Raw genomic sequence first — 13856 nt, 5'->3', positions numbered from 1 at the left:
AGCTGCGGGGAAGCTGAGATAGTGCAGAGCCCCATGGCTCTATACACCCTGAAAACCGAAGATATTCCCCTGGCATACAAAAGGAGAAGTGTAATATGAAGAGATTTAGCAGTGAGGCGAAAGCACAATAAACTATTTAGCTACACTAAGTTCTCGTTTCAGGCCACAAATGAGGTGCCAACCAAGAAAGATCCATATTTAGAGTGACCCCAGAAAAGTAGAATTCTGGAGGAAGAACCCGGAGTGCTACAGGGGCCATCCATAGTGTCGGAGTAACCCAGTGTATGTATATAAGCCTATGTACAGCAATTATGAGACACGCTGATGGACTGTTGGCCAAGGGCTAGAGGAGTACAGTTTGAAAGAGCATCTTCCCCAGATGTAACAATCAGATAATAGAGTGACTCTTGACCTGAGGTTTTCTGCATGATCTGTTCTCCCAGCTGAACAGAGTGAGAGGACTGCTAGGGATCAAATTAATTATCCCTGTATAACAAAAAAAGGCACCAAATCACACGGTATATACCTGCAGACAAGGATAGTCAGGATTCAGCTACCAAAACCCATGGGAGTACAGGGCATTTCCCATACTAAGTCACTGGTTCACTTCCTTGCCCTCTCATCAAGTAAATGGGGGGACTCCCAAGCTTCCAATAAGTGGGTCCTAGATTGGAAGCCTCACATATTATGTGTCAGGCTGGAATCCACTTTTAAGTTTTATTGCAGCTCTTGGGAGGGAGTGATAGAGTCTGATGATGTGGCACAGATTTGTACACTCTTTCCAGCCCAGTTGCCTTGCAGTAGCACAAATTAGCTTGTGCCAGTATGTAGTGTGACAGATAGGAGAGTAGGAGCAGAGAGACCTAACTCTAGTTCCCTCAGAAAGACAAAGGCCGGCCATCAATTTTTGTACAGAGACCAATACCATCCCTTACTTCCTTTAGAAAAACAAAACTTCTTACTCATTTCCTGTAGAAAGACAGAGACTACTTATTGTAGAGAGGGAACAACCCACTTCCACTTTCTGTAGAAAGATAAAGACTTGCCAGCACACCTTGTAAAAAGTTATAGACCTGCCCCCACTTCTTCCTGTAAAGAGACAAAAATTCTCCCCCACTTCCTGTAGAAAAATAAATACCTACCCCCACTTCCAGTAGTGAGACAAAGACCCGCATCCACATCCTGCAGAAGGATTTCAGACTTGTCCCCACTTCCTGTACAAAAATAAAGACCTACCCCCACTTTCTGTAGAGAGCCAAGGACCCACCTCTTCCTGTAGAAAGATAAAGACTTGCCCTATTTCCTGCAGAAAGAAAGACTCTCCCCCACTTCCTGTAGAAAGATGACTCACCGATGCTTCCTGTATGAAGATAAAGACCCACTCACACTTCCTGTAAAGAGACAAAAGCTTGCCCCCATTTCCCACAGAAAGATAAAGACTCACCACCACCACTTCCTGTAGAAAGACATCACTTCTTGTGGATGGACAAAGACTTGCCCCCATTTCCAATAGACAGAAAAAGGCTTGCCCCACTTGTAGAAGGATAAAGATCTGTCCCCACTTCCTGTAGAGGGACAAAAACCCACTCCCACTTCCTGCAGAGAGACAAAAACCCACCCCCACTTCCTGTAGAGGGACAAAAACCCACCCCCACTTCCTGTAGAGGGACAAAACGAAAACCCACCCCCACTTCCTGTAAAGAGACAAAAACCCACCCCCACTTCCTGTAAAGAGACAAAAACCCACCCTCACTTCCTGTAAAGAGACAAAAACCCACCCCCACTTCCTGTAAAGAGACAAAAACCCACCCCCACTTCCTGTAAAGAGACAAAAACCCACCCCCACTTCCTGTAAAGAGACAAAAACCCACCCTCACTTCCTGTAAAGAGACAAAAACCCACCCCCACTTCCTGTAAAGAGACAAAAACCCACCCTCACTTCCTGTAAAGAGACAAAAACCCACCCCCACTTCCTGTAAAGAGACAAAAACCCACCCCCACTTCCTGTAGAGAGATAAAGATCCGCCCCCCCTCACTTCCTGTAGAAAGATAAAGATCCGCCCCCCCTCACTTACTGTAGAAAGATAAAGATCCGCCCCCACTCCTTGTAGAAATATATATGACCATCCCCACATCCTGTAGAGAGACAAAGCCCGGCCCCCACTTTCTGTAATCCATAATGGCGTCTCTACCGCTAGACACAGATTACAGCTGACAGCAGGCCATGGACTGCAAGTTACACAGAAGAGAGACACTTAGCGGCTGACACTTCACAGTGATTTTTTTTGGAGGTTTGAGAACAAAATGATTAAATAAATGTATTTGCAGATTACCTTCTGAGAGCAGGTTGTCTGAAAGAACAAAAAGTAGTCTGGAGCGCTTCAATAACACGTTCTGCTACATCTGCATAGGTGTTACTTATACCACAATATCTGTCTTCTCTGTGGACTTTTGGATGCAGCGTGCATATTGTCTAGACTGTACTCGTGGTATGCAACCAACACGTAGATGGTTATCCTCACCGCGATCACATGTTGTGAAGTCCTGGAGTTATAAAGCCTCCATGTTCCCGGCTGTCTGGACCATTTCATTATCTCTCTTCTCAAGTGTCATATTGGGGTTATGCTGTGGACAAGAATTCTGAGGAGATTTGTATGTGACTTTTTTAGCTTGCTATCTACTTTATTAAATGGATTCCCTCGAGTTTTGCCTTCAGCTGCTTATACAGATTATATAGGGTCAGTACGAGGCAGCAGGCTGAATTGCTGGCATTTTCAGACGCATCATACTTGCTTATCTTATTGATTGTACTCTTAGTTAGGAAGTTATTATTATCATTCCTGGCACAACAAATACCACCACAAGCTCTAGGACATACAGCGCAGCCAGAACATAAAAAACACTGACAGGTGAAGGAAATAGCATTGATTATCTGGTGACAATGGCGCCTGTCAGGAATGGGATATATCAGGCAGCAATTGATCAGTCAGTTTTTGAAATTCATTTGTTGAAAGCAGGATAAATGGGCAAATGTTAGGATCTGAGCGACTGGGAAAGAGATTAGAATAACTGAGTCAGGTCACTGATAAAATGGCAAATGTTGTGGGGCATACTCGGTACACAGCATGTCTTTTGGGGTGTTCCCCATGTATGGCAGGTTTTGTGGCATGGCACATGTCAGGTCCTTCTTGGTGTTCCACATAGGCAACAGGTCTTGTGAGGTGTACGCAGTAAAGGGTGGGTCTTGTGGGATGTTCCCCGTTTACGTCAGATCTTCTGAGGTGTTCCCCATATAGGGCAGGACTTGTGGGGTATTTCCCATATGTGACAGGTCTTCTGAGGTGTTCCCCGTATATATGGCAGGACTTGTGGGGTGTACACTAAAGATGGGCGGACCCCTGGAGGTTCAGGTCTAGTTACAAAACGTTTGGGTACCAGAACCCGAACCCAGACTCCATTCACTTGAATGGAGGATCCGAGCATCCAGTGTTTGCCACGCTGTCATGTGGACAGTGCTGCAACATCACTTCTGATGGGCGGTCTGACAGCCGCCATTCCTACGCTGTCAAATGACAGCCTACTCCTGCTGCCACTAATAACAGCGTGAACAGGTCGCAGCTGATAGGAGTATTCATCGGCTGATGCCTGTGCTGTAAATAGTTAAAAAGAACAGGCGTGGGTTCCCCTGTATTTTCAATAACCAACCAGATAAAACTCACAGCTGGGGCCTGCAGCCCTCTAGTTATCAAGAATAGAGGGGTCCCAATTCCGATTTTTTAAAAGTATTTAAATAAATAATTTTAAAAATGGCATGGGGTCCCTCCCATTTTTGACAACCTGCCAAGCTAAAACAGACAGCTGGGGGCTGGTATTCTCAGGCTGGTAAGGGGCCAAGAATATTGCCCCACCCCAGCCTAAAAATAGCATCCCGCAGCCATCCAGAAAAGACCCATCCATTAGCTCTTCCCACTTGCACAGCAGTGGCAAGTGGGGTTCATATCTGTGGGGTTTATGTCACCTTTATATTGTCAGGTGACATCAAACCCATGAACTAATCCTATAGCTATATGGTAAATAAACACACAGCCAAAATAAAGTCCTTTATTAGAAATAAAGCAAAACACACATTTACTTTTTTATTTAAAAATAGCAAACACAGTTATACTCTCCTAATGCCTAATTCCATTGAATCCCTTGTCTTCTGTAATAAAACAAAAATAAAAAACACCTGTCCGTCGTTCTGTCCCACGCCGTAATCAATGTCTGGGGGATAAGCAGTAGTCTCATCAGCCAACCCCAGTGACCGGAGGTAAACTTTTAACCTCCAATCATAGCTGAAGCTGTCATTTGACAGCGTGGGAACCACGTCTGTCTGACTGTTGGTAATGATTTTACCGCCGATCAGAAGCAATGTTTGCTGGGCTATCATGCAGCGACAATGTGACAAATACCCCGTGTTCGGGGAGGCAAACCTGAACAGCAACACGGACTTCCTGGTGAAGTCCATGTTCAGTGTCCATGCTTGAACAGTAGGTGTTTAGTACGGACACCGAACTTTACTGTTCGGGTTCGCCCATCTCTAGTGTTCACCATATGCCGCAGTTCTTGTGGGGTGTTCCCCCGTATACGGCAAGTCTTGTGTGGTGTTTGTGGTACAATGCAGGTCTTGTGGAGTCTTCCCTTTGTAATGGAAATCTTGTGGCATGTTACCAGTATATTGTAGGTCTTGTGAGGTCTTTCTGGTATAATCAGGTCTTATGCAGTGTTCACGACATACACAAAGTCTTGTAGAGTGTTCCTGGTATACGACAGGTAGTGTATTGTGTTCCCAGTACAAGCCAGTTTTTTTAGGGGGGTTACACATATGCAGCAGGTCTTGTGGGGTGCTCCCTGTATATGGCAAGTCTTGTGCGGTGTTCATGGTATAATGTAAGTCTTATGAAGTGTTCCCATTTTACAGGAGGTCTTGTGGGATGTTCCCAGTATATGGGAGTTTTTATGAGGTCTTTTCAGTATAAGAAGGTCTTGTAGAGTGTTCCTGACATATTGCAAGACTTGTGGGGTGTATTTGGCATGTGGCAGGATGAGTGGGCTGTTTTTGGTATACTACAGGTGTTGTGGGGTGTTCCCTGCATACGGCGTTTCTTGTGGGGTGTTCCTGGTAGTACCTGGTAGTGGTCAACTAAGAAGAGGATGACAGAAATGTGATGGACCCCTTTTTTTTGCCTTCCTCTGGATCAACATGTTAGGGCAAGTTAGGACAGGATATGGGTTGAACTAGATGGACTTAAAGTCTCCCTTCAACCTTAATAACTATGTTACTATGTAAAACTAAGTTCTGAAACTCTATTTTATTTTACTACATTTCTTTAAATGTTGACTAAAGGGAATCTTACCCCTGGGATGTTTTTTAACCTATTAATATGGGCATACAGGTGATACAATCGTATAAACAGTTATACCTGTGTGTCTCTTATCAGCAGTATTCTTCTAGAGAAATAGCCTTTATTCTGAGATGGTAAAGCATTCTGCCAGGCCTTAGCTTGTGCCATGCTTGGAAGAAAACTCTGCCTCCGATCTTTATCATTTGAGTCCCCTTCCATCACCGTCACAGTGCCCTGTGATCTGTACTGGTAACCCCAGAATCCCATTCCTGTGCCCTACAATATTTTGATTACACATCACTTTTCCGCACTTCTATGGGCATTGGCTTCTTTGTTCCTCTGCGCAGGTGCTGACGAGTCACTGTTACTTTAGTTCAAATGACCACCAGCGTGCTCTCACCGCTACACACTCTCAGTGACTCATCACGCCTGCGCAGAAGATGGCAATGTCCATAGCTGGATGACAAATTGTTGAAAGCCCCATCAATGTCAAGAATGGGGCTTTGAAATGCACAGTTAGTATGGATCGATGGTAGTAACACCAATTATTGTCCATGGCACTGCTGAAGAGTGCTAATGAAATATAACCTGGCACTCAACTTAAAGATGCAGAATTGAACTTTAATTCGGTCCAAGCTTTGTAGTAAAATAGTGAAACGTTTCGGTCACTGCAACCTTCATCAGTCACTACAAAATACAGAGGACTGTGGATATTCCACGTGCATATCGCTCTGCAATGGTCCAAAGTGGCTGCATCCGACTATCTTGTAATCTAGGGGAAATGGATTCAGGATGGTCCAATATCAAGAATGAACCGTCTTATATGAGCCTGCAGTAGAAATGGAATGACGCAGCATCCACCGCTCTTTTTTCTGATACACAGCTCCGAATTCTCTGCATAGATAGAGACAAATGCTGAAAACCTCTCTTCCCGCAGCCACCACCAGTGGGAGACTGCTGCATACTGTTTATACATTGAGCTCCATAATAAATCAGTCATCAGCAAGCGCCTCAGCTCCCTCTAGTGGTGACTGCAGGTAGACTGAATTGCATCATTTAACTCTATGCCTATGCAGGCCATTTAGAAAGCTGTGTCAGTACTGAATGTTGTGAAGATGAATTAAGAAATGGGACTATTGTAAAAAAATTACATACATAAATTCCCTTATGCCTAATTGATATAATCTTAATCTACATTAAGATACAGTTGTCTGTTATAAACCTCATGTCTGTGATCAGTAATCCACGCTGCCGGTGTGACTACACTTTATGGGGCCTCGTGGAACAGTTCTTTAATTATGTTTTTATTTTCTTTTATTTCCATAGGGAGAAGTGGGAAAAATACAAACTGCAGAGGTTGTACTTTGTGTGGATATGTAGAGACATCCAGGCTTTCCTTTGGTTTGCTGATTTACTGTGCATCCTCCATAAAAAGGTAATTTAATGTTTGTTGCAATGGATTCCGCACACCAAAGCTTATTTAATGGAGCCAATTACTTTAGCTTCCATTCTAAGGCAAGGACTATAGATTTTGCTTAAGTCCTTTCCATTCTTTGCACGGCTTCGCTCCTTCATTATTCTCACCCCACAAAACTCTCTTGGAAATCCTATTACGGGTTCTGAATTGCTACATTGTAATCGCATCGTTTCCAATATATCACGGTCCGGGTAATGCTCTGTAATTCTAGGTGTTAACCGCAATGTATCAGTGTGTACAAAGGTATCAATTATTAGGAGGGATATAAATAAAAACCGTAATAAGATGAGCCAATCTCAAAGAAATTTGTTGCGTGCACATTTGTTCAAATCTTCCGACAAATTCAGACTCAGTCTGACTTGAAAGTTTCCCAGTAGCCATGTATTATGCTCCAAAATCCCTCCAGACCCCAAAGAAAAATTAAAAAAGGGGAATGGGTTAAAAATTAATAAAACATTATCCTCACTTGTACCATGCCCACCTCTTAACCCACCTGCTGTCCCAGGTATCTGTTTGGTCTTCTTATGGCTTCCGTGGTCTTCAGATCTTTCGGCACTAACTGGTAGAGACGAGCGAATTGATCCATAGGATCCTGATTCTGTGACCACCTCCTTACCTGTTGACAACACCCACTCTATCGATGACCAGGTAATCAAAAGAGGAGCCGGTGATGCCAGCAAGTAGGAGACAGTTGGCAGAGCTTCTATCCGGTGGCCAAGGACTACTGACGTGGCCACCAGACCAGGTTCCCGCAGATTTGTTGCTCATCTGTACTGACTAGGCATCATATGGTCACATGGGTACCACTTATGTAATTGACATGAAAGCTTTTCATGCTTCGACCCTTTTGCCTAAGATGGTCAAGGTGGATTGGGGTATCATTACAAGTTTTGCTAGGGGGCATCTTGATTACTTGTTGCACCCCCAGTAGGATCCTTCATCAATCATTATGCCTCCCGAAAAAAAAAACACTTCAAAACTATTAAGGCCAACTACGTGATAATGTCTTTATTCTGACTGCTGCACTCCATCCATCATGTATTCAGCTCTGTGCTGGCAGCATTCGTAACGGCTCCGACATGATCCCCGATGGTTAAATGAATCAAGAGCTGAATTCTTTGAGTTATGTAGTGAAGTAGCTGAATCGAGAGCTTCAAAATCTGAGAACTGCTAGAAAAATGAGCATATACTGATTTCACTGCTTTTCTGGATGACCCCTGTGCATCTCAATGAATCAGTCTATTAGCGAGCAGTCAGAACTCCGAATTCTCTGCTTCTTCTCACACAGTTATAGAGTTAAAGGGATATTCCCACCTCTTACATGTCTGCCAGATGTGACCCAATTCTCCTATGTGGACATATCTGTCCAATGTCCTTTAGTCAATGTTGGACATTCTTAGAACTCCCGCAGAAGTGAATGAGGAGATCTGCACATTTGTGGACACCTCTTCATTCATTGGGTGACCCCTTTTCAAAAGATAAATGTGGTTCAACTAGTGAGACCCATACCTATTAGATATCTGAGAATTTAGTCCTGCCATCTTCTTCAGTTGGGTCACCAATGCGGTCTCTACTGTGTCTTCTTTGACGTCTGCAATGTCAGCATCTTTTTTGTCTTCTGGAGTTCGCCATCTGTGGTACCCCTTGTTCTGACTAGGCCTTTATGTTGCGAGATCACATAACATCATGACGTTATGATCTAATCAGTGCAGGAGACCCCAAAGATGACATGTGTCTGAAGACACCAAAAATGGTTGCATGAAGTCCACATGATTGATACTGGCCCTTATCCACTCTCAGTCTGACCTTAGTTTTATCTCTCCTGTTTCATCCTCTACATAGTCCCTCCTTGCTCTGACCCTTGTCACAGTCCTGTCTACAATATGTCACATGCCTTATCCCAACTGCTCTCCTGGGACCCAGACAACACCCCTGCATCCAATATTGCTGACAATCCAGGACTACTCTGGAAACCAGAGTCTGGATGTCACGACACAGCTGTCGGGTGACCCGGAACCAGGGGCTCCTTCCCTGTTCCTAACACTAGGGGGCGCCCTATCTTGCCCTGCTCCCCGGGATTCTTCAGAACATGCCAGGGCCTCCGTCCTTGCCTTATCTCCCAAGTTAGCCCTCCATTTGTTCTCTTCCCCAAGCCTGGGAAGAGGGGGCACTACTGTACACCATAGTACACCAACCCAACAAAGAAGGCAACACAAACAAGGGTTAAAGGAAAACTCCAGGCATACAAAATATTCACTCACATGTAACAGAGAAATGCACCGGAGTGTGGAGGTAGGGAATAAAAACTAAATAGAGAAGGATAAGAAATTACCATGTATACAAACCAAACAACAGTCACTAATAACTCCTTCAACTCTCCTTCTCATATGTCCTCCTCTTCCACCATCAGCCATGCAGCAAATGCTAACTCTGAGGAGGACTAGTAACAGTGCCCAGATTATAAATGGGAAATGAGTGGCTAACCGAGCATAGCTGTAAGCACAGGGATTTCCAACATGGCCGATTAACCCCTGTTCTGCCAGAAGAAATAAACACATTTAAAATGAAGGAGAAGTGCTTCTTCTCAGCGCTGGAGTAGGAGCAATCAGATGCTGTGGTCTTCTGGCTCCACGCTGTTGCTGTAACCCCGTGACACTGGGAATCTTCCTGTACAAAACTCACACCTCTTCTGCATTAGTGGGGTTTTTTGTTTGTTTGTTTTTTGTATGGATGTCCCAATAGCCAGAACACATTGGGTGCCGTTATGCTAATTTGCAGTTTTTCGCAGGATTATGAACATGAGGTGGGTATGACTTGCAAATATTATTATATAGTAACTAATCATAAAAAGTATTATTATATGTGCAAATCGTGGTTCTAATTCTCAAAATTGCTAAAGATACTGGTGGCACTTTGTTGAAAAAAAGGCAACGCTATCTGGTAACAAAGGGAATCTATCAAACATTTTTTAGCCACCTAATCTGAGGTCAGCAAAATGTAGAGACAGAGACCCCCATGTGTCACTTAGGGTACCGTTACACTTAGCGATGCACCAGCGATCCCGACAACGATATGGATCGCTGGTGCATCGCTAAGTGGTCGCTAGTGAGCTGCCACACAGGCAGATCTCACCAGCGACATAGCAGCGGTCGGGGGTCGCTACTTACCTGTCAGACGCAGCGATCCTGACGTCCTCCCGCCCGCATCCACGTGTCGCTCGTCGGCGCCACAGGAAACGCCCGACGAGAAATGGTCCAGGACGTTCTCGCGCGACCAGCGATAGCCAGCGGGGGAGCCGGTCGGAGGTAAGTATCCCATGTAGCGATATCACTAGCAATATCGCTGCTACGTCACAAAATCGGTGACTTTACAGTGATATTTCTAGCGATATCGCAATGTGTAACGGGCCCTTTACTGGGCTGCTTACTGTAGTTTTGATAAAATCCCATGATAGCAACTGCACAATCCAACCATGATTCTTTACAACTCTAAGGGCCCCATCACACATAGCGATGCACCAGCGATCCCGACAACGATATGACCTTGTCAGGATCACTGGTGTGTCGCTACATGATGGCTGGTCAGCTGCCAAACAGGCAGCTTCACCAGCCATCAGCACCAGCGACACGCGGGTAGTTACCCACTGTGTACCTTAGTTACTAGCGCGCTGGTGCAGGGAGCTGGTAACCAAGGTACACATCGGGTTTCTAAGCACTGCGCTCCGCTTAGAGACCCGATGTATACCTTAGTTACCAGCGCCAGCTCGCTGATCTCCCACCCGCCACACGCAGTGATGCGTGCTGGCCAGCGGGAGAGCAGCAATCGAAAAAAATGTCCTGGCCATTCCAGGACGATCAGCGATACCCGGCAGGGGGGCCGGTCGCTGGTAAGTGTCACACACAGCGATCTCACTGGTGAGATCGCCATTGCATCACAAAACTTGTGACTCAGCAGCGATCTTGCTAGCGAGATCGCTGTGTGTGACGGGGGCTTAAATGTCATTGAGGTCTTGTCAAGGCCAGGTCTGGTGGGCTATCGGAGGACATACTGTATGTTCCACTTACTTAGAACTTTCTGAATTTAATTACTAATTTTATCTATTTCCATCAGTTCTGGCAAGAAAACCGACCAGACTATCTGAACATCCAACTGTACCTGAGCCAAACAGATGGGATACAGGTAATGTGCGAAGACTCCTCTTTTCAATAATGTTGCTCATACAATTTCGGAATGACATTCTAGAAGACCACTACCTCCTGGCGTGTGGTTACAGGTCAAACCTCCAGGGAGAGGATGCAATTTTCTTTGGTACGCCTGACTACCTCTCAAAATGTTTTCTGGTTAATGGTTATTTTCCTCAAACAAAAACAGAAAACAAAATTTTATTTTCATATACGACGGAACGAGGTGAGTTGTGAAATGTGTTCCGGTAGAACTGATTCTATTTTTTCAGTGATCCTTTAAATCGATCCTGATCGTAAAGCGGTAATCCTGTCCAATGTTAGGACAACAAAAACAAACGGCGTCATCATCATTGCAGTTTTTTGCATGTGCCATTTTGTCTCGTGGTATTCATTGCCATTTTTGAGCCGCAAAGTCTTCAAGATGGCGCAGACAATTCAGGAATTTTGCGCAAAATGAAAACTTTTTTTTTTTTTTACATATTTATGTCTTTCGAGCAGAAAGGGACGCGATTCGTTAAAATTTTGCACACAGCTCTAACATTTGCTCCAACAATTCTGGCATACAAAAGAAACCACTCCAGGAAGGGAGACTAGAATAAATTGACGCTAAAATTGTAGAATTTTTTAAAATGACATAAATAATGAATCAGCTGCAAAAATCTGCATCGCAAAAAACACACAACTGACAAACAGAGAAGAAAATAGACTTCAGACTAGCCGTAACGTAAAAGAAGAAAAACTAGACAGCGACATAGAAGCACACACACAATAATGATTCCAGGAATCTATCCATGTGTTAGGCTGTGTGTTGTAGTTTCAGTACAATCAGTGATTTATCAGCAGGAGATGATCACAGCAGGACTAGGTCTCACGTGAAAGCCAGTCCAGTGTATCACTGGCTCCAAGCTGATTGGCTGTTTGCTGACAATGTACAGTATGTTTAAACAGGGAGCTGCCAATCAGGGGTGTGCTACAGCTAGAGCAGAAAAACCGGGATTCTAGCAAATTGCAGACAGATTCTTTTTAAAGAGAATCTATGCCAGTTTTTTTTAGTTTGTTTTTAAATCCACCATACGTTCCATAGATAAGAGCCTTTTTTATTTTATACTGGTTTTTATTGCCTTTATTAAAAGGACAATAGCACACAGATCCTCTGGGGCGTGTGTTTACACAGCCTTGCATAATTAACCTGTTAGCCACACCCCTTAATATAGACCGTAAAAAAACACTAAATATAAAGGTCCATGTGTGGAACTGTATGTCGGATTTTAGTGTGCTAGCGGAGTTGCTTTGCGCTCCAATAATAATCCCATCATTCACTATGCTTTTCAGTGCCATCGAGGTTAAAGTATAATGGCCAAGTTACGGCAGTCTTTTTGGTATACCTCTGGGTAATAATAGGCTCTTGGCATGTTCGACATATAGATGCATCTATCCTTACCTATCCTTTTGGTTTGATATATCCCAAGTTGAATGGGACGATCAGCTTTGAAAAAAAAAATCAATTTAATGATACTCTGCTGGGAGATGTTTCTGCTACTTGGATCTATACATGGATGCCCAGTGGTTATACTGCAGCCCTAAATTAGTATTACGAAAATATGAATTGCGTTAGTAAAATTTGCAGAAAAGTTAGAGCGGACACGTCTTTAGGACCCCGACCAAATCTGAATAATGAAGGAACCTTCTTGGTCACATGATGCATAAAGTATAAAAAATGTGTCAGAGGAAGATTAGCTGTGTCCAACATCATGTAGACAGGGTTGAGGGCGCACATTAACTCATCTTTGCATTTATATCAGTGGTGTCTAGTCAACGTTTGTCTGTTGGCAGAATCACTATTATCTGCTGCCCCCCCGTTGGGTCTAGACTCCTTCAAAACCCGAACACAAGCGCAGCAGTGACTCCGCGAACGTCGTTATCAGAGCCGTACACGATGTGTAATCCCTTCGTTCACAAATTCTTACGGATCCCACTGTGCCATTTTTTACAGAAAATAATTGGTGAAAAATACCAGGCTTTGAACTCGCGTCTTATTATCGGTCGCCCGCGGTGGAAACTTTTGTTTGACGAGGTTGCCAAATCTAACAGACAGTAAGTATCATTCAGAGGATTTGTGCAGTGATGACGAGGGAGGGCGATTGTGATGCATTTTCAACAGTCTAGCAATATGTTTGCAGATTTTGTATATATAAAAAAGAAGTCAGAGCCTCTGATGTCACATGTAATGCACACGGTGATTTTCTCAGCTTTGGGGACAGAGCCAGCAACAATGGTTTCAGTTTATGCAACCAAACCGGGTTTATTATAGCCAAATTACAATCTAAATGTAAAGTTGAAACCAGAAGTTTCCATCCACTATATAAAAAGACACATCTGCAGGTTTTTCTCAATATCTGACATGAAATCAGAATAAATCTTTCCCGTTTTAGGTCAATTAGGATTACCCTAATTATTATTTGCCAAATGCCAGAATAATGAGAGAGAGAGAATGTTTTAAGGCATTTTTATAACTTACTGCAAAGTCAAAAGTTTACATACTTTTCATTAGTATTTGGTACCATTGCCCTTAAACTGAATGACTTGGGTCACACGTTTGGGATCTCCTTCCACAAGCTTCTCACAATGGTTGGTCGTAATTTAGGCCCATTCCTCCTGACAAACCTGGTGTAACTGATCCTTGATTGTAGGTCGCCTTGCTCGCACCGGACTTTTAAGCTTTGCCCGTAAATTTTCAATAGGATTGAGATCAGGGCTTTGTGATGGCCGCTCCAAAACTTTGACTTTGTTATCCTTAAGCCATTTTGTCAC

At 43.9% G+C, this 13856-nt stretch overlaps 1 protein-coding gene across 5 annotated transcripts in view; it reads left to right on the top strand.

Annotated features, from left to right (window-relative positions):
* Nucleotides 1-13856, top strand: part of NOX4 (NADPH oxidase 4) — a 372675-nt gene that overhangs the window by 352980 nt on the left and 5839 nt on the right. For all 5 annotated transcript variants that reach the window (XM_073569264.1, XM_073569267.1, XM_073569265.1 and 2 more), the window contains 3 exons: nt 6711-6819; nt 10972-11040; nt 13039-13139. In XM_073569264.1, coding sequence (XP_073425365.1) covers nt 6711-6819; nt 10972-11040; nt 13039-13139 — 279 coding nt within the window. The remainder of the gene's footprint in view (nt 1-6710; nt 6820-10971; nt 11041-13038; nt 13140-13856) is intronic.

Source organism: Dendrobates tinctorius, unplaced genomic scaffold (assembly GCF_039654945.1).
Source record: "Dendrobates tinctorius isolate UK_male_01 unplaced genomic scaffold, ASM3965494v1 ptg000023l, whole genome shotgun sequence".
NCBI lineage: Eukaryota > Metazoa > Chordata > Amphibia > Anura > Dendrobatidae > Dendrobates > Dendrobates tinctorius.
This window is presented reverse-complemented; position numbering and strand designations above follow the sequence as displayed.